Source organism: Balaenoptera acutorostrata, chromosome 3 (genome assembly GCF_949987535.1).
Source record: "Balaenoptera acutorostrata chromosome 3, mBalAcu1.1, whole genome shotgun sequence".
Classification (NCBI taxonomy): Eukaryota; Metazoa; Chordata; class Mammalia; order Artiodactyla; family Balaenopteridae; genus Balaenoptera; species Balaenoptera acutorostrata.
Genome location: NC_080066.1, coordinates 24,216,511 through 24,240,758, shown reverse-complemented (window position 1 = coordinate 24,240,758; position 24,248 = coordinate 24,216,511). Strand labels below are relative to the sequence as shown.

Genomic DNA, 24,248 nt, shown 5'->3' with positions numbered 1-24,248 from the left:
GAGCTCACCAGGGAGGGGGTAATGAATTGGGCCCCACCAAAAATCCAGTAAGGCTCAGTTATTGTTCCAGTTAGATACTGTATTTGATCAAGTGACACAGAATCATTTATGATACCTTTCATGAAAACAATATCATTATCATTAATAATCCTAAATTTTCTTTTGGCTGAGAGGTCACAATAAGTATTCTCTTTCACAAGTTTAATCCTTTTCCCAAAATATGCAAATTACGCTGAGATATTTTTCAATGACCACTTTACTGCTGGAAATTACAGTTTTCTTTCTGCTAACATTTTATCACCACAGCTATGAGTATTATAATACTCACGGTATTATGTATTTCTTATAATTCAGGAAATTCTTTCATTAATCAGACCTCTCTTAGCAGAGGTGCTGAAAATTGGACGCTTTTTTTTTTCATGTAAGTAATTCAGTTTTTTTATTGCACTTTATAGAGTTTAGTTTATGGCTGGGAGGAGGCTTCTTAACACTTGTAATTTCTAAATTATTTATATATGCTGTAAAAATGAGAGCTAAAACTTTGCTCATTAATCTTGAAAAATAATGTTCAACCTTTAAAAATGTAAAATATGTACAGATATTTGTTGTCTTTTTTTTTTTTTTCTTCAATTTATTTTATTTATTTATTTTTGGCCGTGTTGGGTCTTCGTTGTTGCGCACAGGCTTTCTGTAGTTGCGGAGTGGTGGCTTTTCTTGTTGCAGAGCGCGGGCTCTAGGTGCGCGGGCTCAGTAGTTGTGGCTCGTGGGCTCTAGAGCTCAGGCTCAGTAGTTGTGGTGCACGGGCTTAGTTGCTCCACGGTGTGTGGGATCTTCCCAGACCAGGGATGGAACCCGTGTCCCCTGCTTTGGCAGGCCGATTCTCAACCACTGCGCCACCAGGGAAGCCTTGTTGTCTTTTTTGTGGTCCAAACTTTTCTGATTAACTATTTTTGATAGGACAGCCAGCAATAGAGGATAACCATGGGCAATTACAAAAATAACCATTTAAAATATTTTTAAAGAAAGTAAGTGTTTTATATTTTTATGTAGCCAGATTTCACTGAAAGACATATAATAGGTGAAACGTGTATAGTGGTGTTTTAGTGACAAGTTCTTTAGAAAAATAATAGCAATGATTTTTATCTCACTTTCTACATTTTGTCCTACACTTAAAATGTCATTTATTCATATGTAGATTTTTTTCCAGTCTAAAATTTAAGGGTGACTTAAAGAGAGAACATAAAGATACTAGAAAATACTAGGAAACCAAGGCCAAGGAGAGGAAAAAGAAGCAAATGACTGCACATCAAATATGATTATGGCTTCCTAGCAATAAGTACAGAGTGAAATGCAGTTTTAAAAAGGAAGGTACCTCCTGGTTTCTCAGGAGAGACAAAGTTTTTGAAGACACTAAATTTGAAATTTTATTTCCATAAGGAACCAGATGGCAAGAACACCTTTTTTTTATTTGACTGTTTCTTACACCAACCCCTGATCCAAGGATGTAACATAGACACACACTCAGTGAAGGTGCCTCTGTAAGGAGTCTTCCTTTCCCTAGTTGAAACACTCACTTTCTCTATGTATTAGTCAGGACTGTTGGTTGCAAGTAGGAGAAACCCTAATCAAACTAGCTCAAAGAAACTGGCTTTAGGCAAAGTGGTAACAAGGGTTCAAAAACTGTCATTAAGACTCTGTTCACTTTCTTTTTCTCCGTCTAACCTCTGTGTGGTGGCAAAGATGGTGCAAGTTGCTCTTGGCTGGTGTGGTTCTTAGTGCTCACAGGCTGAACTGCCCGCTCCCCCTTTCACAGCATCTGCTGTGGGTTCCCATCCAGCCCCAGTGGGAGGGGGAGAGCCCTGTTAGAAGGGGAAATGTTAGGTTCCAGAAGGAAAGAAGGACTCTCCTACCAGAATAAGGGATGAGGGGCAGGCAAAAACAATTGATATGTTTTTATTTTATTTAGGGAATGGCAATCAGATTCATATTTTTATAAAAGTATACTGAGGAGGCAGAGCAAGGAAGCTTATTGGTTAAAAAAAAAAGATCCTTTAGAAATAAAGTTTAAGAACATTTCAGACCATCATCCTGTCAGATTTGGAAGGTCTTTTGTTCTTCTATTTTTAATTTGTTTCCCTTCTGATGAAACTGTCTGCTTTGATTTAAAAAAAAAAAAAAGAGAGAGAGAGAGAGAGATTGAAAAGTATTGATAGTTTTCTTTGTTTTGCCCTGGTTAACTTTCCACTGATACTGAAACATTTCATAGGTTATTTTGCCTATATTAGAAGCTAACTAACACGAACAGTGACCCACCCCCCCCCCCCAAAAAAAATAAATAAGAATAAAACTCTTGAGTGACTGTATTTAAAATTTATGGCAAATGACTTATTTTTAACGCTAGTGAAAGATGGTAACATTACAAATGAAACTTCCTAGCAGCTGAACAATGAGAACACAAATTGTGGGTGGTATACATTATTCTTGCTACCTTTTATACTTATAAATTCAGCAGACCCAAACCCATATATCTCAGTTATAATTCCAAGAGGAAGCAGGTGGTTAAAATTTTTCTTACTCGGGTCTTCAGCCCTTTTCTGATTTTTCCAGACTAGGATATCTTAACCTCCGTATATCACTCCCTCATTTTTACTGAGCTAAAGTTATGATGGAATCCCCAAGTTTAATTTCTTCCTCTGGCACATGATAGTTTGTTGATTAACACCAAAGATGCAGTGTATTCAAGAGAAGAAAATAGTATGCTGTCAGAAAAACTGGCTTTAGGTTTTGGGAAATGTTTTTACTACCCAGTAAAACAACTGGAAAGATTATAATCAAAGCATTTCCATCTTACTTGTAAACAATTACAGCAGTCCTTACACGGATGCCACATTACAAGACTGGGGAAAATTTACTGGATTCCATTCTAATGCAATTAGAGCTAATTTTGTTCTTTAAATGAATAAAAGGTCAGCTAGTAAATCTAGCTTATCTTGAGTCCAGACTTCAATAAATTGTTTCATTTAATTTGTTGTAAAAGATCTTATCCTTAATGGGTCTAGGTCTTATTAGTTCACTTAGGTTTTAAAATATTTATGACCACCTTTTTAGATATGATTTGAATGATAGTTGGAAAGTTTCTCCCTGCAGTGTTATCAAGGCCCAAGATCACTAATTGAGTGAATATAGGAAGGTACTTAAGATTTGTTATCTAGACAAAGCTGATGCGGACTTCCAGAATTTAAATGTTCTTCAACCTGTGACAGGCAGAGGTAATTTAGCTATATCATGGTAACCTTTTGGATACTATCTGACTATAATTTCCCCTAAAGATCAAACTACTCACACTTCTAGTGTTTAAAGAGAATGTATACCTACTGATGAGAACACTCTTACTATTACTGACAGCAACATAGAAAATTTAAATTCTTTGCATTCTGTTGTTCCCTGTTTTTTTAGGGGCTATGACATTAAAATACTTACATAGAGACTTTAGAGGCGTTGTGTGATGCTTCTTCCTTCCTGTTCCCACTCCAGCCTTCGTAGCTCGTGAGATGGAAATTTGTGTCACTGCCCAGCCTCTGTGATTTAGAACAGGGGTCCCCAATCCCCAGGCCGCGGACCGGTACCAGGCCATGGCCTGTTAGGAAATGGGCCGCACAGCAGGAGGTGAGCGGCAGGCGAGCGAGTGACGCTCCATCTGCCGCCCCCCATCGCTTGAACCAACGCCCCCACCTGCCCCCCAGCCCCCGGTCTGTGGAAAAATTGTGTTCCACGAAACCAGTCCCTGGTGCCAAAAAGGTTGGGAACCGCTCATTTAGAATATTGCAGCCTTTTAAAAATGTGGCTGCCGTAGTCTCAACACATGGGTTGGGTTGAGGGACACGTCACCGTGGGGACTGACTAGACGCGTCACCCCGTTTGGATTTACTCTTCTGGGTTCCAGAACTGCATCTGTCCTCACGGCTTGTCCTCCAGGGTCCAGCAAGGAGCCCAGCATCCCTCCTGATCTTCAGGACCAGCTCCTTCTCCATCTCCGCCTTTCCTGACCCCGCCCTCCCCCCCTCACCCCTGAAGTTCTTTCCCTTCGTTATCTCTTCTCCTCTGTATCTTTCTCTCCTTCCTCTGGTATCTTCCCTTCAGCCTTGGGTTCTACCATCCTAAACCTTCCCACCTTCACCAGCCTCCCCCTCTAGATGAGGGAAAGGCCATGTAACTTCCTCTTCTCATTCTCGCTTCTCAAAGCATATTCCTTGTATGTACTTTCTTCCCATTTTTTTTTTCCAGTTTTATTCCTAAACTCCCTACGCTCTGGTTTCTGCCCTGGAAACTTTTCTGAAGCTTCTCACTAAGATGATTAAATGCGTCCCCGGGCGGTGCTGCAGGCCTGTGACTTCATCCTTCCTGCTTTTCAGATACCGTTGTTCCCACCACGCCCTGTATGAGACTCTCTAGTCCTTGTTTTTCTTGGTACTACGTGCATCTGATTCTCTTTCTCCATCATTGCTTCTATCTTTCTTTGATCACTTTTTCTTTCTCTTCTTGCCCTTGGCCTACTACTCTGTTCTTTCTCCCTAAAGTTTCTTTTTCACTTTTCAAAATTAGGTGATGATGATTCCCAAATCTTTACTTCCAGCTCAGATTTCTCCCCAAAATGCAGACTAGTCTGCCCAGTTACCTGCTAGAAAGTCTGGAAAGACCAGAGGCATCTCAAACATGGCCTTTCCAAATTGAATACACCATTATTTCCCCAACCTTGTACTCCTTATGCTTTTTATTTGTTGATGATGAGATCAGAGCCTCCATTTTCAAGCTGTCTTAGTTTCTAGAGTAACTTGAAATTAGACAAACACACTCTGACTGGGAGAATTGAGAGATTTTATTTATGTCATATCACCAGACGGGACATCTGAAAATTAAGACGTGAATGTCCCCCAGCTCCAAAAGTGTTGTTTTGAACAAAACTTAAGGAAAGAGAAAGACCCTTTCCTGTGAGGTCTCCTTTGAATGTCACCTGAACTCTTGTACCTCCCAGTCACCATCTTCAAATTTGGGTCTTTCCTCCTTGTCTAGACACAAGTAGTCATCAGCACCAGAGGAGGAAAGATGTTGATGCCTATTCACAGGCCTCTGGAACTGCCCCCCACCCTCCAAGCAAAGATGCCTTCGGCTCGGAAACACAAATGCCCTTAGCTACCCTCGGAGCTATTTTGCCTCCTTGAGAGAATAACAGATTTTTCAGTTTTCCACTTTTCAAATCAAGTACCCAGCACTGATCACCCTACACCCATCTGAGCTCTAAGCTCTACCCTCTAACTGTAAAAGCTCCAGCATCACAGAAACCCAAGGCAGGGGGATGCCTCCCTCCCTTACTCCCAACCCCTCACCCACCCGACAACCAACCAGTCCCCAGCCCCTCCCCGCCTGACCGACAATATTTGTCAATTCCTTACCCTCTTCTCCTTTCCTGCTGCCTCTCAGAACTGTTCTCCATACTTAGTCCCTCCAGAGCAGTCTGTCTAGAACGCTTATGCTTTATATGTTGTGGCGCTTCCAAACTGCTTGCGGTTTCCCATGCAGAACAGGATGCTTTGCATCTTTATTCCTTTTCTCAGGTTGTCCCATCTGCCTCAAATGCCTCCACCCCCTTGCCTCTTCATCGGAGTCACTCGTATTCATCTTTTAAAACTGTCACTTTTCATTAGGGAAAGTGATCACAGCCTACCTTCCCACCCCTACCCCAGGCTAGCCATCCTTCTGCCAAGTGCCCAGAATACACTGTTTTCATCCAAATTATTCCACTTCGTATGCTTTATCGATCTACTACCCTTATGTGACTGTCTTCCCCCCCAGCCGTTTCTTGGAAATTGAGGGTGTGCCCCATTCACCTTGAACCCAGCCACCCAAGGGTAGGAGACAGTAGTAGACGGGCGATAAATATTTGTTGAGATGGATTCACGGACTGAAACAGCCTCTCATCTGTTGAACCATAGCACTGATTTTCACTCTGTTTGAACAAGCTTTCATAGATTTGAAGTGGTATCAAAATAAAGTTTAATTGAGTTACTTTTCCAGAATGGCTGTAACATTAGGAGTTGGTTTTATCAAGTAAAAACTCCTTAAGTAAGAGGGCTGAAGGGGATAGAGGAAGCTTACTCTTAGCCCTGGAGTACAATGGGAAGGCTACGTTTGGTCTTGAAATCTTCTGTCAGAGATTGCTTTTCCTTCCTAAACTCTGACTCCTGGTATTCTGCCTAGCTTTAGAGGTCCTTTGAATAATAAGAGGATGCTGAAAATAAGTTGCTTAAAGGAATTGGAAGATCCTACAGGTGGAGTGACTAAGTTTCCAAATGTGTTTTATTAAATAATGTAAAGTCAGTCATTCTGTAGTCTATGTAAAAGGGAAATGTGGATTTTTTTAAAGACTTGCATTATCTATCTAGTAACAGATGCACCTCTCATATACTCTGGATAGATGAAAAATGACACCCCTCAATTTGAATCTGCTTTTTTTTAAATCTGGGAGTAGCTTTTCTCCCAGAGCACACTCACTGATTGCCCGTCTTTGGCTCTCTATGCCGCATGTACTTAGGATTTTAATCAATTACTTCTGCTTCTTTAGTCCACAAAGGTGAAAAAAACATATATGTGTGTGTATACATCTCTATATATATCACATGCTATAAATATATATATATGATATTTTTTCCATGCTATTTACTGAGGAAGATAAAAATTCATGTAAAGTATGGTGATTTTTGGTGAAGACACAGCAGCTATTATCAAATTTTAATATATTTTAAAGTAGTGTTGGGTTTTCCAAGCATGACTTCAGTAATAACTGAATATTATAACACTACAGTGAGATACAAATCTTAATCACAATCCTGTTCATTTTTCAGGTTCACTGAATATCATCTTACTGCTTTTAATGTTTTCAAATAACTGGGATGTTATTTAATCCTAAAATGAATGAATGAATGAGTGAAGGTTTATCTTTTATGGTTAACTTGCAACTTTAGCATATGTTCATGTAAAAGCATCTCATCCTCCTCTGTAGACTCCAGGCTCAGAGAGTATTAAAAGTGAAGTTTCATCAATGTTGAATGTTCAGTGTCATTTGGTTTTGCTTTTTCTTACTAAATGTACCCTTTCTTTGCTGGAGAGAAGCAGAAGCTTTTCTAAAATCACAAAATCTTTTAGAAGTTCTGACTCCAGGGAATTTGGTTTTTGAAAAGAACCCTGACAGTGCCCTAGACAACACCCTCATGGTTTTACATTTTTTACAAATTGTTTTGCATTTGAAAAATACTAATTTTGATTATATACATAGTAAAACTGTGTCGAAGGAGATACACTTGTGCAAATGGTAAATTTGAATCAGATGTTGGTTCTTCTCTCAGGAATGTAGATGTAAACAATCATAATAGAGGTGGAAAGTGTTAAAGTCTATAAGAGATACATCTCAAATGATACAGAAGTTCAAGGTGATTGCTTCCAGCAAGGAAGGATCAGAAAAGACTTGGGTGGAGCAGAATCTGAGGAGGGTCCAAAGTGCTGACCTCCTGAAGTCACCTGAAATAATTCTGTGTGTGTGGTTGTGTCACCAACAAGATACGCATTGAGGTTCATTCCTTTCCGTTTATTTTTGACTTGTAGGCAATTTTATAAATTTAATTTTCTGAATATGTAAGACATTTACTTGCCCCCAAAGTTGAAACTATGTAATATGTTCAGAGATGTCTTGCTTTCCGCCCTTTCCCTCTACCTTTATCCTCCTCGACCTATAGGTTACCATCTTTATTTCTTTTTTTAAATTATCCTTTTGTATATCTGTTTGCAAATATGAGGAAATATGCATTATTTATTATTTATCTAAGTATTCATGCCCTTTTTAGGGTATTTTACAGATTTTGAACATTTGACAATAGAAGTCTAATCATTTGGGTATCTTCTTTGGAAATGAAGATTCTACAGTGGCTATATTTTCCTCTAATTACTTCATGCAATCTGTTTCATTTTTCAAATAGGTCATGCCTGAATTAAAAGACAAAATGTTTGCTACTTGGTATGTACTTGGGCTATGACAAGATAAGATGATGTAAATATTCAAGAGGCAAGCCATGAGCTTGAGGAATTAAATCCATTTACAGTTATGTGCTAATTATATGAATGCTAAAAGTCGAGCTGTGAGGATCAAGAAGAATAAGGATAATGATTGATTTGAAGAATCAACATAGCACTGATTCTCATAATTGTCTTTTGTTATTTGTTCCTTTTGATCACATGTGAAATATGGAAATGACTGTGTTACACTTTGGCATTTTAAGTACCGATGCTCTAAAATATAATTTCTCCTGAATTCTGAATATTCGTTTATGTACCTAAATGCGATAAATTAAATACTTGGTATATTAATTTTCTATTCCCACATATAACAAATGACCCCAAAACTTAGTTAGCAGCTAAAGCAATAAACGTGTTACTCCCTAGTTTCCCGTGGGTCAGGAATTCGGGTGGTTCTGACTGCAGTCTCCGTCAAGCTGTTGCCCAGGGCGTCAGTCACTGGAAGGCCTCACCAGGGATGGAGAATGCACTGCGGGCTCACACAGGCTGTTGGCAGGAGGCCTCAGTTACTGGTCACATGGGCCTCGTCCTAAGGCAGCTTCAGTGTCCTCATGACTTAGCCTCTGGCTTCCGCAGAGCAACTGATCCAAAAGAGAGCAAGGCAGAAGCTGCAGTGTCTCTTATGACCTACCTCGGATGTCACACACAGTTGTTTTCACGATATCCTGTTAGCTGTCCAAGTCAGAGCCCACCCAGGCTGCGAGAACACTCCACCAGGGTGGGAGGGGGCTGCCTGCCACGCTTGGGCTTAGTATTTCTGGGACTTTTACAAGAAAAGTAAGAGAGCAAAACTGTGATGTTTTAGATAACCACAGACACAATGATCTGGTTTTATAGTAATATATAGTGAAATCTTAGTTTACGATGCAACATGGGAATCTGTTTCATGTGTATCTCAAAAGGTGCATGGTATTTCTGAGATTGATCAAAGTTCTAAATCTGAAGAAGAAAATCAAGTTGTGGCTTGAATATGTGTGTGTGTGTGTGTGTGTGTGTGTGTGTGTGTGTGTGTGTATGTATATATTTTTTAATCAAAGTGGGTTTTCTCCCAGACATCAAAGAACTTCCCTGTTGAGAAGTTTATATAACATTCATGGAGGTGCTTATTACAGTAGTCTTTACCTATGGCATCGTTTTGTCACCATTTAAAAATGGCTGTTGGCTTTTGAGGCAAGTAAGTGAGCCATGTGAGGGAACTTTTGAACTTTGTGCAGTTCAGTAGCCAGTCATACGGACTTTGATAACTTTGATGGCCAGCTTCACAGTGTTTGCACACAATCGCTGACTAATGAGGATCATTAAACTCCCCATGTAGACGTATCCAAATGGTGTTTGCCTCTAACCTCCGAGCCTCTGTGTGGCTGGAGAGGTGAGGACAGGCCCTTTGTTGACTTGTCAAGCTGTTGAGTTTGCATTACAGGCCAGGCAGCGCATGACCCACTCTATTTATTTCACTGTTTTGTGCTGGGGAAACAGGTAAAGAAATCCTGCCAAAACTCCTCCTTCTGCATGTTTTTATGAATAACACCAGTGTTTATAGCAGCTAGAGCCCTCTGATCAAATCCTCCAAAAGATGTAATGTTAGCAGCGTGGAGCCATTGTGGGACCTAGCTGTGGGCGGTGTTGGTTACTCTGAAGACATTGCTTATTCAACAGAGAGCTCTGGAGGAGAGCTTACTATGCAGTTAAAGAGGAGGGAAAGTGCCACTAAAGGGAAGAAGTACAGAGAAAGTGCTGTTTAGAAGTAGGAAACAATAAAGATCGGCGGTGGAGGCCAATAGGAATCCAAAATTATTTTTACAGTGATCATGTTAGGTTGAGTAATGATAGTTTATCTCACAAGTGATGAGAAATTATATCATGTGATACTGTTTATGTATTTTTTCTGTAATGTTCTGTAAATTAAAGAGATAATAAAAGAATTGTTCTCAAAACTGTGCCTCCAGTTACCACAAAAGTAACTGAGCAGCTAGAATCAAAAATAACTTTCAAACTCTGTGAATTTTCTGGTGAAATTCAAAAGAGTTGGGAAAGACAAGTCACTTTAGAACCTATATAATACCAGTCTAATCTCTTGGAAGCAGAAAATTAGGACGTGTTTTGTCTCATCAACACTGAGTACCCACTTTTATTTTTTTTCCTTTTGCTACTCAGAAAATTTGAATGGGAAATATAAATATATATATATATTCAACACATACCAAATTTAAAGGGGAAATTTAATTGAACTGGAGGAATATTTGGCATTTTGGAAGGATTATCTTTATTATGAGTTATTTTCATTAAAAGACCATTTCTCTGAATTGAAAAATAAAATTTGTACAAGTAGGTATTTCTGAGATTTCAGGTACTGCCCCATAAATTGATCAACAGTCTGTTTACATCCATTGGCTGCACTGCTATTGCTAAACCATTCTCATGGGCACCATTCACAGGCCTTGTAGGAAAGGGAGAAATCTAAGAAAAATAGAAAGAGATGAAAGGAGATTGAGACAGAGTCAGGCAAGGCAAATCATATTCATTACGGGTTTGGTATAGCTTAAAACAATTTAAAAGCATTTCAGATAAAAGAATGAAACCTTCATGATGTGTTTGTACCTTGCATTGGTGTCGTGATCATTCTTGGTCTAAGAATGAATAGAAAGATGAGGAATTAGAATCCATGTTGGCACATAGAAATCTCAGTGGTCTTGGGACTCATTAAGTAGTGTGGAAGGAAGGTAGGCAGGAAGGAAAGAATAGAGGAAACTGACCTATTTTTAAATATTTTAAACAGGCAAAAAATACTCAAAAGTAAAATAATTATTCTATAGGAGCATTCTCCCTGTAATATTAGGCATTAAACATATTAAAGTTGATGAACATGTATCAAGACACTGTGTTTAATACTGCAGATAATTCAAAGACAAATAAGATAGTACATACCTTACTCCTGAGGAATATACCACTTAATGTGAGTGATAAAGACAGATATGCACACAATTAGGATACAAAGCAGCCATGGATGTTGTTTTTTGTGGTTTTTTTTGTTTGTTTTTATTTATTTTTGGCTGTGTTGGGTCTTCGTTTCTGTGCGAGGGCTTTCTGTAGTTGCGGCAAGCGGGGGCCACTCTTCATCGCGGTGCGCGAGCCTCTCACTATCGCAGCCTCTCTTGTTGTGGAGCACAGGCTCCAGACGCGCGTGCTCAGTAGTTGTGGCTCACGGGCCACGGAGCTCCGCGGCATGTGGGATCTTCCCAAACCAGGGCTCGAACCCGTGTTCCCTACACTGGCAGGCAGATTCTCAACCACTGCGCCACCAGGGAATCCCGGATGTTGTATTTTTTTTGAGAAGGCCCAAGACTGTTATTTCAAAGAAAATACCTGAGAGCATTTGTTATAGATAATAAAATTAAAGCTTTTATGTGAAAGTTAGAATTTTGGAAGACATATCATTACAAATTGACAGCTCCTCAACAATTTAAGAAATTTTTGATGAGATGGATGGCAACACCAACAAATATGATTTTTTAAAATATTATATAATGTATAAATATTTGAAAGATCTGCATAATTCAGTGAACCAATATTCCAGATCACCAGTGCATGATGTTATAAAATCATGCATTGGTAAAATATCTATTCAAAGTGCCAGACAGGTCAATGGACTTTAATATAACAGAATATGAAAAGCTTATTGATATGGTTTTAGATTGCACATTGCAACTAACTTGTAGGAAACTGCCCCTTGCTTTTCATTAAAAAAATGCTACCTGTTAACGTGTAATGGGTTTGTTATTGTTATCTTTAAACGAACTCTCTAATTATTTTTAAATTTCTCAGTTTCAATTTTTAATATGGTACGTATTGGCAGATATAATGCACATAAACAAAAGTTCTTTATGTTTCTCACTAATTTTAAGATTGTAAAGGGATCCTAGGACCAAAAAATTTGGGAATTGCTACTTTAGAATTTCTTTTAGTAAGGGTCCACTGGTGGCAAATTCTCAGATTTTGCTTGCCAGAAAATGTCTTTATTTCATCCTATTCTTGAAAGGTGTTTTTGAAGACAAAATTTATTTGCCTTTAGCATATTGAAGATGTTACTCCACTGTCTTCTAGATTTTAGCATTGCTGTTGAGAAGTCAGCTGTCACCTGTTTTTTCTTTGAAAGTAATTGTCCTTTTTTCCTTTGGGCTCTTTTTAGACTTTTTTCCTTGCCTGTGATATTTTATCTTTTCACTCTGATGTGTGTATGTATAGATTTCTTTTTATTTATCTTGCCTGGGATTTGTTGGGCTTCTTACGTCTGTGGATTAGTATCTTTCATCAGTTCTGTAAAAGTCAGATATTCTTTGTTAACATTTTACCTCTGTTTCATTCTCTTTCTAGAATTTAGATTAAACAGTACTAATTAGACCTTTTTATTGTATTTTCTTTGCCTCTCCAGGCTACATTCTACATAATTTCTTCTGTTCTATTCAGTTTAGTTCTCCCATCCAGTGAGTTTTAAATTTCAGTTACTGTACTTTCCATTTCCATAAGGTCTGTTTGGATCTTTTCAAATCTGCTAGATAACTCTGTGTAACCGCCTATTACCCGCAGATAATTTCCAGTTTTGCCTTTTATTTTTTTAAACACTGTAAGCAGAGTTGTATTGTAGTTGATAATTGCAGTGTCTGTGGTCTTTATGGGTCTCTTTATACTGTCTGTTATTTCTTCTGGTTCTCCCTGTTGCAGCCTTGCTTCCTTATATGTTTATCTTTGATTCTGTGCTGCTTTTTTTCTTAAATAATTGTCTGTATTAATAATATGAAGCCTAGATTTTAAGTTACTTCCTTTCAAGATGATTCGTGCTGGGTACCTAGGTGCATTACAAGTGCAAATTACTTTAAATGTGTTGTCCTGGACCACCAGAGTTGAGAATTCATGAGATCTGATTCATTCTTACCTAATTGGTATAGCCTGTTGGGAGTCGTTAATGTGGGGAGGGAGTTCTATTAGACTTTCCACTTTGACAGGCCCTGGGCTTTGAAACCCGTCCTCTGTATCAAAACCAAAGATCAGATTCACCTTATACACAAATGTCCTCAGAGTGAAGCATCTGTGTTCTACTTACCTCTCTGGGTTCCTGCTTTTCCTTTAGTTTTGGTTCCAGCACCCTTATTTTATTTTATTTTTAATATCTTTATTGGAGTATAATTGCTTTACAATGTTATGTTAGTTTCTGTTGTACAACAAAGTGAATCAGCTATCAGTATACATATATCCCCATATCCACTCCCTCTTGAGCTTCCCACCCTCCCTCCCTATCCCACCCCTCCAGATCATCACAAAGCATCGAGCTGATCTCCCTGTGCTATGCAGCAGCTTCCCACTAGCCATCCATTTTACATTTGGTAGTGTATATATGTCCATGCTGCTCTCTCACTTCGTCCCAGCTTCCCCTTCCCTGCCTGTGTCCTCAAGTCCATTCTATACATCTGCATCTTTATTCCTTCCCTGCCACTAGGTTCATCAGTACCATTTTTTCAGATTCCATATATGTGCATTAGCATACGCCAGCACCCATATTTTAAACCATTATGGGAAACTGCCTCCCAGAACAGTGTTTTTAAATTTTAGTCTAACCATAAGAATAAGGAGTGCTTGCCCTATGGATATAAATTCCATAGTAATAACTTGGACCTCTCATCTTACATGTAAGGCAAACCTCACTCAGTAAGCACTGAGAGACAGCAGAGTGTAGTTGTTAAGATCGCGGGTTCTGAAATCAGGCTGCCTGGGTTTAAATCCTGGCTCTGCCACATAGTAGTCTGTGAACTTGCGTAAGGTACTTAATCTCTGTGCCTTGGTTTCTTCCTCTACAAAAGGAGGATAATATCAGCACTTGTTACCTCATTTGGTTGTTATGAGGGTTGAGATAGGCAAGTAAACATTCAGCAGGTGCCGGCATGCACTTGGCTTTCCAGCACTCACAACAGCTGGGAACTTGGTTAGTGCTGGATAAATATTCACTATGAATTACATTAAGCAGCTATTGAGTGTCTCCTGGACAAACAGCCCATGTTAAATTCTCTTGGTCTTTGGCTGCATTCGAGTTAGGAGGGTGATCACACTCACATGAAACAAGTGGAGAGCAAGTAACAGCACTGTTTATTTGCTTGTATAATGATGGAATTTTTGAAATACTGTTTTATAGTCTTCTGACCAGAATAGCAAAGAATCAGTGCTTTGTAGGGGAGGTGTTTTTCCAAACAAGGACTTTGAGAAAGAGGCCCTGTGTGGATTGGTCATGACAATGCTGGGGATGACATGAGCAATGCCCATGACACTTCACATTTGTACATAGTTCTTGACGGGTTCCTCCCTATTCAGGTTCTCACCATAGCCCTCACAGACAGCTATCTTTATTTATACTTTGTTGATTAGAAAAGCAAGGTCTGGGAAGGTCAGTGCGGGATCGTAGGAAGAGGTAGGTCAGTGCAGCCTATTTTAGAGAGCAGCTCCGGATTCCTAATAAAGATGAAACTTTATGTCTAGGAATATAGCCCAGGGAGATTCATCACCATATTTACAAGTTAACATGTAACATTTACAAGGTAATACGTTGTACAGTCAGTAGGACAATGGGCAAAAACCCTTTGACTTATTCATACTATGGAATACTATATAGCAATTAAAATAAGTAATATATATCGATAAATCAAGAGCATAAAACTAAGCGGGCAACTAGTAAACAAATAAGTTCTAAGGATCTGATACACAGCATGGAGATTATAGTCAACAATACTGTATTACAAATGTCAAGGTTGCAAGAGACTAGATCCGAACACTTCCCTTCAAAAAAAAGAAATGATAATTACGTGGTGTGATAAAGGTATTAGCTAATAAGGCCACTGCAGTAATCATTTTGCAGTTTACAAATGTGTCAAGCTGACACACTGTGCAAACTTACACAATGTTGACTATATCTCAGTTACAAAAAAAAACTAGGTGAGGAAAGCTAGTTGCAAACGATAAATATAGTGTGAATTGTTTATATACTTGAAACACATAAAACAGTGGTATGGTATGCATTGTTTATGGGTATCTGCAAAGGCAGAAAAAGTTCAAAGAACAAAAATTTAGAAACACACCTCCTGGCTGGAGGACAGTGGTTCCTTCTGGAGGAGGGAGGGAGGGACACCAGAAGCAAATATGTTTTCTCTAAACTTGAGATGATATACTTATTTCCCCTCAAATAAAGGCACTTTGTAAAAAGAAAAGAAGAGTTTTAGAATCAAATAGACCTCTGTTCTAAGCTTGCCACCCATTAACCCAAATTCCTTTCTCTCTCTAATCCTGTTTCCTCGTCTATAAAGCGGTGTCACTATAACTTCTTTGAAGTTGTTGTGAGGGTTAGATGAGGTGATGCGTGGGAAGCCCCTAGTACAGCACCAGCTGCTTAGAGACGCACAGGAACTAGTACTTCTACTGTTGTGTTTTTTATTTTTGTTAACAACTTTATTGGAGTATAATTGCTTTACAATGGTGTGTTAGTTTCTGCTGTATAACAAAGTGAATCAGCTATACATATACATATATCCCCATATCTCTTCCCTCTTGCGTCTTTCTGCCTCCCACCCTCCCTGTCCCATCCCTCTAGGTGGTCACAAAGCACTGAGCTGATCTCCCTGTGCTATGCGGCTGCTTCCCACCAGCTATCTGTTTTACATTTGGTAGTGTATATATGTCCATGCCACTCTCTCACTTTGTCCCAGCTTACCCTTCCCCCTCCCCGTATCCTCAAGTCCATTCTCTAGTAGGCCTGTGTCTTTATTTCCATTTTGCCCCTAGGTTCTTCATGACCTTTTTTTTTTTTTTTTTAGATTCTGTATATATGTGTTAGCATACGGTATTTGTTTTTCTCTTTCTGACTTACTTCACTCTGTATGACAGACTCTAGGTCCATCCACCTCACTACAAATAACTCAATTTCGTTTCTTTTTATGGCTGAGTAATATTCCATTGTATATATGAGCCACATCTTCTTTATCCATTCATCTGTTGATGGGCACTTAGGTTGCTTCCATGTCCTGGCTATTGTAAATAGAGCTGCAGTGAACATTGTGGTACATGACTCTTTTTGAATTATGGTTTTCTCAGGGTATATGTCCAGTAGTGGGATCACTGGGTCGTATGGTAGTTCTATTTTTAGTTTTTTAAGGAACCTCCATACTGTTCTCCATAGTGGCTGTATCAATTTACATTCCCACCAACAGTGCAAGAGGGTTCCCTTTTCTCCACACCCTCTCCAGCATTTATTGTTTGTAGATTTTTTTGATGATGGCCATTCTGACTGGTGTGAGATGATATCTCAATGTAGTTTTGATTTGCATTTCTCTAATGATTAATGATGTTGAGCAATCTTTCATGTGTTTGTTGGCAATCTGTATATCTTCTTTGGAGAAATGTCTGTTTAGGTCTTCTGCCCATTTTTGGATTGGGTTGTTTGTTTTTTTGATATTTGAGCTGCATGAGCTGCTTGTAAATTTTGGAGATTAATCCTTTGTCAGTTGTTTCATTTGCAAATATTTTCTCCCATTCTGAGGGTTGTCTTTTCATCTTGTTTATGGTTTCCTTTGCTGTGCAAAAGCTTTTAAGTTTAATTAGGTCCCGTTTGTTTATTTTTGTTTTTATTTCCATTTCTCTAGGAGGTGGGTAAAAAAGGATCTTGCTGTGATTTATGTCAGAGAGTGTCCTGCCTATGTTTTCCTCTAAGAGTGTGATAGTGTCTGGCCTTACATTTAGGTCTTTAATCCATTTGGAGTTTATTTTTGTGTATGGTGTTAGGGAGTGCTCTAATTTCATTCTTTTACATGTAGCTGTCCAGTTTTCCCAGCACCACTTATTGAAGAGGCTGTCTTTTCTCCATTGTATATTCTTGCCTCCTTTAACTTTTACTTTTAAACGACTTACCCCAGGTCACGTGCCAGCCTGTGGAAGATGTAGGGTTTGAACTCAGATATCCTGGCTCTGAGCCTAGTTCTTCTTCCCTGGCATGGGTTCTGTGGGTAAGACAGTGTTAATGAAGAGACAGACCTACTAGAGAATGGACTTGAGGATATGGGGAGGGAGAAGGGTAAGCTGTGACAAAGTGAGAGAGTGGCATGGACATATATACACTACCAAACGTAAAATAGATAGCTAGTGGGAAGCAGCCGCATAGCACAGGGAGATCAGCTCGGTGCTTTGTGACCACCTAGAGGGGTGGGATAGGGAGGGTGGGAGGGAGGGAGATGCAAGAGGGAAGAGATATGGAAACATATGTATATGTATAACTGATTCACTTTGTTATAAAGCAGAAACTAACACACCATTGTAAAGCAATTATACTCCAATAAAGTTGTTAAAAAAAAAAAAAAAGAGACAGAGCAGCATGCAGCTCTAATCACGACTCGGCGACATCACCAGGGAAAGAGCTGGAGCCTCACCCCCGCTGCCTGACATCTCGGCCAGCCGTGACCGAGTAAGGGGAGAAGCAGGTTGGGGAAGGGCCTTTAACCCTGAGCTCCGTTGCTCTCTGGACTCCCCAAAAAGTCGTTTGCTGCTAGAAGAACCAAGTGATTGTGCGATCATGTTTTTAGCTACCTGGCTTGACTCAACTATGTGTTTTGACTTTTCCTTTTCTCTCTTTTGTTGACAGTGTCATCAGCAAAGTGGTCCCAGCCCCCGAGGCTAAGCCAGCGCCTTCTCTGAACAGACCCAAGACGCCGCCGCCCACGCCGGCCCCCGCCCCTGTCCCCGTGCACGTCACCCCCGCTCCCGTGCCTTTGCCCCTTATGGCCCCGGCCAGCGCGCCCCTCACCGGGATGCCCGCTCCGGCCCCCGCCGCCTCGGGAGCTGCCAGTTCCAAAGCCCCCGTCCGGAGTGTGGTCACGGAGACGGTCAGCACTTACGTGGTGCGCTACTTTCTATTTTTGGAGTATTTAAGAAACAGCCACTTAAGAGCTCTCTCTTTCCTCATGAAAATGTTTTCAATTAAAAATGCAGTGTCAGATGAATCATTATTGAATTTCAGAGGCAATTCTTTATGACTGGAAAGGCATTTTCATTGCACTTTCAAGCTTTCAGCTGTATAGTATTGTTAGGATGTTTGCATATTTAGTCTCCATAAATAATGTCAGAGCATTGTTTTTCTTTATTCGGCATTGTTTTGGAAGATGACTATATACCTATACACAGCACAATCAGTGTATAAATATAGAGGTGAATAGTGATAGTTAAACCCCTCATTGACTTTCTTGATCAAGCAGTGATTCACTTAAGAGTATAATTTGTGTGATATACACACGTCTGATGGGCCAGCTGCTCTTTCTGAGCAGCAGCACTAGTTATAGTAACTCACTGGCTAAGGTGCAGAACATAGCAGGGCCTGCAGAGTGAACGGAAATGAACTTCCAGACACAGCGCTTCCTGGGTCCAAGCCGGTCTTCAGGTGGAAAAACTCACCTTGATGAATAAGTTCGCACGGTTGTCATGGAACCGTTTTTACGTGTTCTCCCCATACTTAATAGTATCAGATCTTACTCAAGCCCTGAATTCAATCAAGTAATAAAGCACTTACATAAATATGTCCTTTGAGCTCTGTAGAGTGACACATAAACAGACGACAAAAAGATATCAGGCACATGGAGGTCCTAGCTGAGCTGACACAGCCGAGATCACCAAGTACGTAGACTGAGATCTGTCAGCCTAGTGGTGGTTCGGGTCTTTCTGAATAGATGGGGCTGGAGGGTGGCAGGGTCAGACTCCTGCTGTTGTTGTTATAAATTGTGCAAGTATTACATCTCTATAAAGGCATTTGGGAAGGAAATTTCAATGAATCATTAAGTATTTGAGGCACTATAATGATACGAAGGATAAGAAAATCTCAAAAATCTTCAGAGAGGATATAAAGGCATGAAATATTAACAGGAAGAAAGAAATTGGCCATTCAAGACAAAAATAGAAGACATGATACAAAAATCTGTGATCATCAAATCAGTCCATTCAAGGACCAGTTGCTACAGGTGTTTAATTGAGGCCGCATCACCCCAAGATTGGTTAATTGGGGAGGATTTTACACTTAATCTCCTCGGCCTCCATTTCTTCAGGTGTAATTAGGGGGTTGATAGACTAGGTGGTCGCTGATTTCTGATTCTCCAGTGGGTTTCTGAGTTAACTCCCTGGAGATGGATCAGATTTGCATAGACAACATGGATGAAAAGCCTTCTGTCTCCTCAGAGACACTTTGTAGACAGAAGACAAAATGTGTGAATTGAAGGAAGGACACAGGCTATACAGCAAAAAGGCTGATTTTGTCACTGCCCAATCTGTGACATTGGAACTGTCACTGATATTCCCTTAGCTCCAGTCTCCCCATTTCTAACCTATCCAAGCATTGTTTTAGGATGATGAAACCAAGTAAGACATTTGAAAGAACTTAGTAAACCGTGAAGGGCTGGGCGTTAGTTATTATGGGTGCTGTGGCAGATTTCCCATGTCACAGGGTCACGGCCTCCTAATTTCAAGAAAGGTCAGCCAGCAGCAGGACTGGCCATGCATGGCAGCTTCAGGGCCCAGGGCGCTGGGCCAGCCTTCGCCCCAGACAGCTGGCACGTGCTAACTGGTGGTCTCTCCCCTTGAAACTAGAGAGGACCGAGTCAGGGATGTAGCTGCCCACAGATTTGTTTAGGAAGCCTTCACATCAGCATCCTCTGCCTCTGTAGAGACTGTTTTGAGAATGGTCAGCCTTAAAATAGCGCATCAGTGGAATGAAACATCTCTGCCCCCCGTACACCCATCACACACAGAGAAAGCCATTTCTCTCCTGCACATCTAGTCAGTGTTGTATTTTAAAGTACCAGAAGAGACTATAGCTTGCAAAATAAACTGAATGAAATTATATGCTGTGTAATTGGAAAAACTTTAGAAAATTATCATTCCTGGTTTTGAATGCCCGTCATAGAATTGTTTCTTCCAAATCGGTCTTGTTCGTGTGGAATTTGAGGAAGTTGTTCAGTTAGGGATGCTTCTTATTTGGAACTGCTAAGTTAAGTAAAGCAAAGTTCAGAGCACAGCATTATTTGTTGCAAAATAACATGAAAATGTGTGGCTCTTTGGCCTCCCGCGTCCCTTATTTCATTTGCCCTTTAGTTGATTGTACTTTACTGAAAATGTCATAAAGGGAATGGAAAGTTACTTAGTAACAACTCTTTTATATCCTTGATCTTATCAGCTAGTTCAGGAGAAGGGTTTGGCTAATAAGTAATAAGGCAATACATGCACATTGGCCGTATTTATTAATTCCAGGCCTGTGAATGCGATGGAGGAAACAACATAGAGTTAAGCTCAATAGCTTTCAAAAATATTCATCGTTACTTCCATGAAAACCCTAGTCATTCAGCATGTGTGTGTTTACAGGATTTCTTTAGATAAAAGTGGCAGTAGGTCATATTGCTCACAGAAATGATTATAAAATGCTTTGTTTTTATGACTTACAAAAGAGTTTAAAATATTCATTAGAAATGTCTTGGGAGTTCCCTGGTGGCCTAGTGGTTAGGATTCTGGGCCTTCACTGCCGGGCCCTGGGTTCAATCCCTGGTCGGGAACTGAGATCCTGCAAGCCGAGGGGCAAAAAACAGAAAAAGAAATGTCTTATCATTGAACACTTAGTAGCCATTTGCTTTTTCAGGTGATCCCAGGATAGTGGTGACCATGATCACAGCTTTACTAAATTGTTAACTACTGGGTTTTTTGGTTTTGTTTTTAGTTTAATCTGTCGGTGTATTAGCTTCTCAGTGTGAAGTAATGATCCTTATTGTGCCCTTTTTTGGGTTCTTCTTTCTCAAAGCATCTCTGTTTTGCTCCCTCCCCTGCAACCCCAGATCCGAGACGAATGGGGGAACCAGATCTGGATCTGTCCCGGCTGCAACAAGCCCGATGACGGGAGCCCCATGATTGGCTGTGACGATTGTGACGACTGGTACCACTGGTGAGTCCCCATCGTGGCCCTGGGGGGAGGGGCTCTGCACGCAGGATGTGGGGGTGCCTCTGGCCTGTCCTGGCTTTTCTCCCAGGGCAGTTCCTCTCCGGAGAGCGGTGTACGGAGCAGAATCACTGCCAAGAGAAAGGCGTTCATGTGCATTGCAAAAATCACGAGTCTTTGGACTATCATTATTCAGCCTAAATTCCAAATGTATTGCTTGGCTTATGTATCCTCCTGCTTTAACAAAGGAAAAGGAGCTAGAGGGGGTTCCCTTTCCTTTCTTGCCAGTCGTTTTCTGTAGCAGCTGCAGTGCTTGACGGCAACGCTAAGGGAACCCCCCGTAAACGTGTCACAAAGTACAGAAGTGAAGGGACAGCTTGTGTGGTTTCTGCACCTCTTCAGCGCCCCCCCCAAAACCGAAGAAACACCATCAAAATGCATGCAGTCTTCCTGTTTTATCTTGAAAATATCAGATATAAAAAGATAGGAGTCCACTTAGTCACGTGCTATATGATATCACTGAGATAAAAACAAAGCCGTGGCTCAGAAGCATTAGACTATTTCTGGCTGAAAGGATGAATGAGCTAATTAATTTCTCCAGCGGGGCCTGGAGAGGGGCTTTGTGTAAGGTGATCACCCACACGCCCAGCAGTAGCGCAGCATCCGTCAGAGCTATGTGACTTGGATTTCTGGTAAATACATCACAGACTTAGGACATTATTTAATGACTTGAAATTCTTTAAAAACACAGGAAAAGAATGTGTGGATAAATAAAGCTTGTTTGTCTGAAGCCTTTTCTTCCTTGGTAACCATGCAGGCCCTGCGTCGGGATAATGGCCGCGCCCCCGGAAGAGATGCAGTGGTTCTGTCCCAAGTGTGCCAACAAAAAGAAGGATAAAAAGCACAAAAAGAGGAAGCACCGGGCGCACTGACGCCCCGGGGGCCCCTGTCCTGATGCCTCGGGGGAGGTGCCGTGACCCCGCCTCCGTGTCACCTCCCACCATGTTCCTGCAGGTTATGAACCTCGCAAGACTGAGGACAGAAACACACCACCCGCAGGGATTTTCCTTCCGGAACACCCCGGCCTGGGGCCACGTGGTCGTGACCGAAGGAAAACTCACGTGGAGGCGGGGCACTGGGGCCACCTCACCTCCGTTTTCTATTACCAGTGACAAGTATTACTAATAAAAAGACCATAATCTTCCCTTTCGATTTTCTTGATTCTCTCCAGGGCCTTTTCCTTAAGGTGTTAGATGAGGAGATGGCGTGTGGCCTGCCTTGACCGTGACTGAGGGTGACGTTGGTAGTCTGTCTGCGCCTCCAGCCTCCTTCCCTCCCTAGTGAGATAATCATAATCACATAAAAGAAAACTCCAGGTGGAGTGTCGGTAAATATTTTTGTGATGAAAAATATATGAAGCTTCCCCTCCCTCCCTGTTTTTAGTACTAACATGTAAAATGTTCAGGCTTTTTGTGAAATACCTTATATTTTTTAAGAAAAAGGTTTCTATCATGTCCTGTTGGCTTTTGTGCAAATTATTTTTGTTGACTCTCACCTATTTTCTGTCTCTGTTGCCTCCCGACTTTGCCCATTTCTCTAAACTGCTGGTGTTCTTCTCACAGCTTATCCATTTCATCAACTTGTATAAAAACTCTTCAGACCAGGAGATCTCCCCTAATGTAAATAATAAATATTTATGAAGTAGTTATTTTTAAAAATTTTTTATCATGTTTAAATCTGGCTTTCTCTGAAATCTGCTGTGATTTCAGCCATGTCTGTAATTACTGCTGTACATAAGCAAAGAAGGCTAGAAAAAAAGAGCCATGCGTAGTTCAAAGTTACCTACCTTGAGCTGAACCCATGCAGTACCCAAAACTCTGGGGGAAAGGACCCGAGCAGTTGGAAGGAAAACAAGGCAATTTAAATCTATGGTTTATGATTTGAAATTGTTTTGTTATCTCTTGTTTCTGTAAATTTCTTTGACTTCCTTTTGTTTCAAAGGACATGTAGATTCCCTGAAAGTTAAAAAAAAAAAAGGAAATATATATATATATATATATATATACTGTAGCATTTTGTGTTTATATTGTTTTATTTCTGCAAATCTGTTCATTGATATTGTGGTTTAAGGCTGAAATGAAGTATATTATGAAATTTTTTTTTTAAAGAAAACTCATCAAATTTCAGGGTATCACAAAACTTTATTATATTACTATACTGCCCACTATTTATTATATGTTATAGATGTCTGAGAGAGAAACCAAATATTTTATTTTTAATGTAAAACATCAAATTTAATTTTATTAGCATATTTTAGCAACTTTGGAATAAATATGGACTTTTACTTGATTTTGAAGTAATCCCAACTTGGGCCAGTGTAATGGATATCTTGAATACTAGAATATGGGCTTTGAACCTAATACAAATATATTAATAGAAATTGTGATTTTTTTAAATGCCAAGTAAATTGATACTAGTGTATGAATCATATTTTAAAACATATTATGTGGTTAGAGAAATGAGGCTTTCTGCCATGGATGTTAAATTGCAAATCAGTGGAAATGGAGTCACCCTTTCAAGATTGCAGTATTTCATTGCCCTCCTTGTTCTAGAAGTCAAAGTTTTTCTATCCCTACAAAGAAACAAAGCATCTATGTTGAGACACGTGTTTTTTGTCCTATTAATTTGAGATCATCCTAAATACTTTATACAATATTTTCACATGCACAAATCTACCCATTTAGTGCTTTTTGGAGAGGGATGGGGGTGGGGAAGTGCAAAATAAAGATTATTGGCTATTTCATAGTTTGCTTTTCCATTTTCTTTATTTAGGATTTAGTTCCTCGAGGCATGGTAAGTGTATCTGACGTTGCCATGTCTAAGTGACCTGGTCATGCCACTGAAATAAGAATGGAGGTGCCAATATATAACCTTCCCCCAATCCTACTGTCTGAGAGACTTCAGCCCAAATGACATTGAAGGAATTTCAATCAGTTTGTTGTCCCTTGCTATTTCATGGTTGCTTTCCTAAATCCAGTTCATGATTTTATAAATGGCCTTTGCAATAATAAAACCAAAGAATCATTTTCAGGGGGCTGGAGAGCTCAAGGGATTAGTAATGGAATACAGAGCC

The 24,248-nt window shown here is 40.1% G+C and overlaps 1 protein-coding gene across 1 annotated transcript in view; it reads left to right on the top strand.

The window, feature by feature from the left end:
- The window catches only part of TAF3 (TATA-box binding protein associated factor 3), a 152,575-nt gene extending 129,409 nt beyond the window's left edge, over positions 1–23,166 (top strand). Inside the window, exons 5-7 of the mRNA XM_007167423.2 lie at positions 17,792–18,047; positions 21,015–21,121; positions 21,933–23,166. Of these exons, the coding sequence (XP_007167485.1) occupies positions 17,792–18,047; positions 21,015–21,121; positions 21,933–22,047 (478 nt within the window). The 3' untranslated portion in view covers positions 22,048–23,166. The remainder of the gene's footprint in view (positions 1–17,791; positions 18,048–21,014; positions 21,122–21,932) is intronic.
- Positions 23,167–24,248: the final 1,082 nt, after the last annotated feature.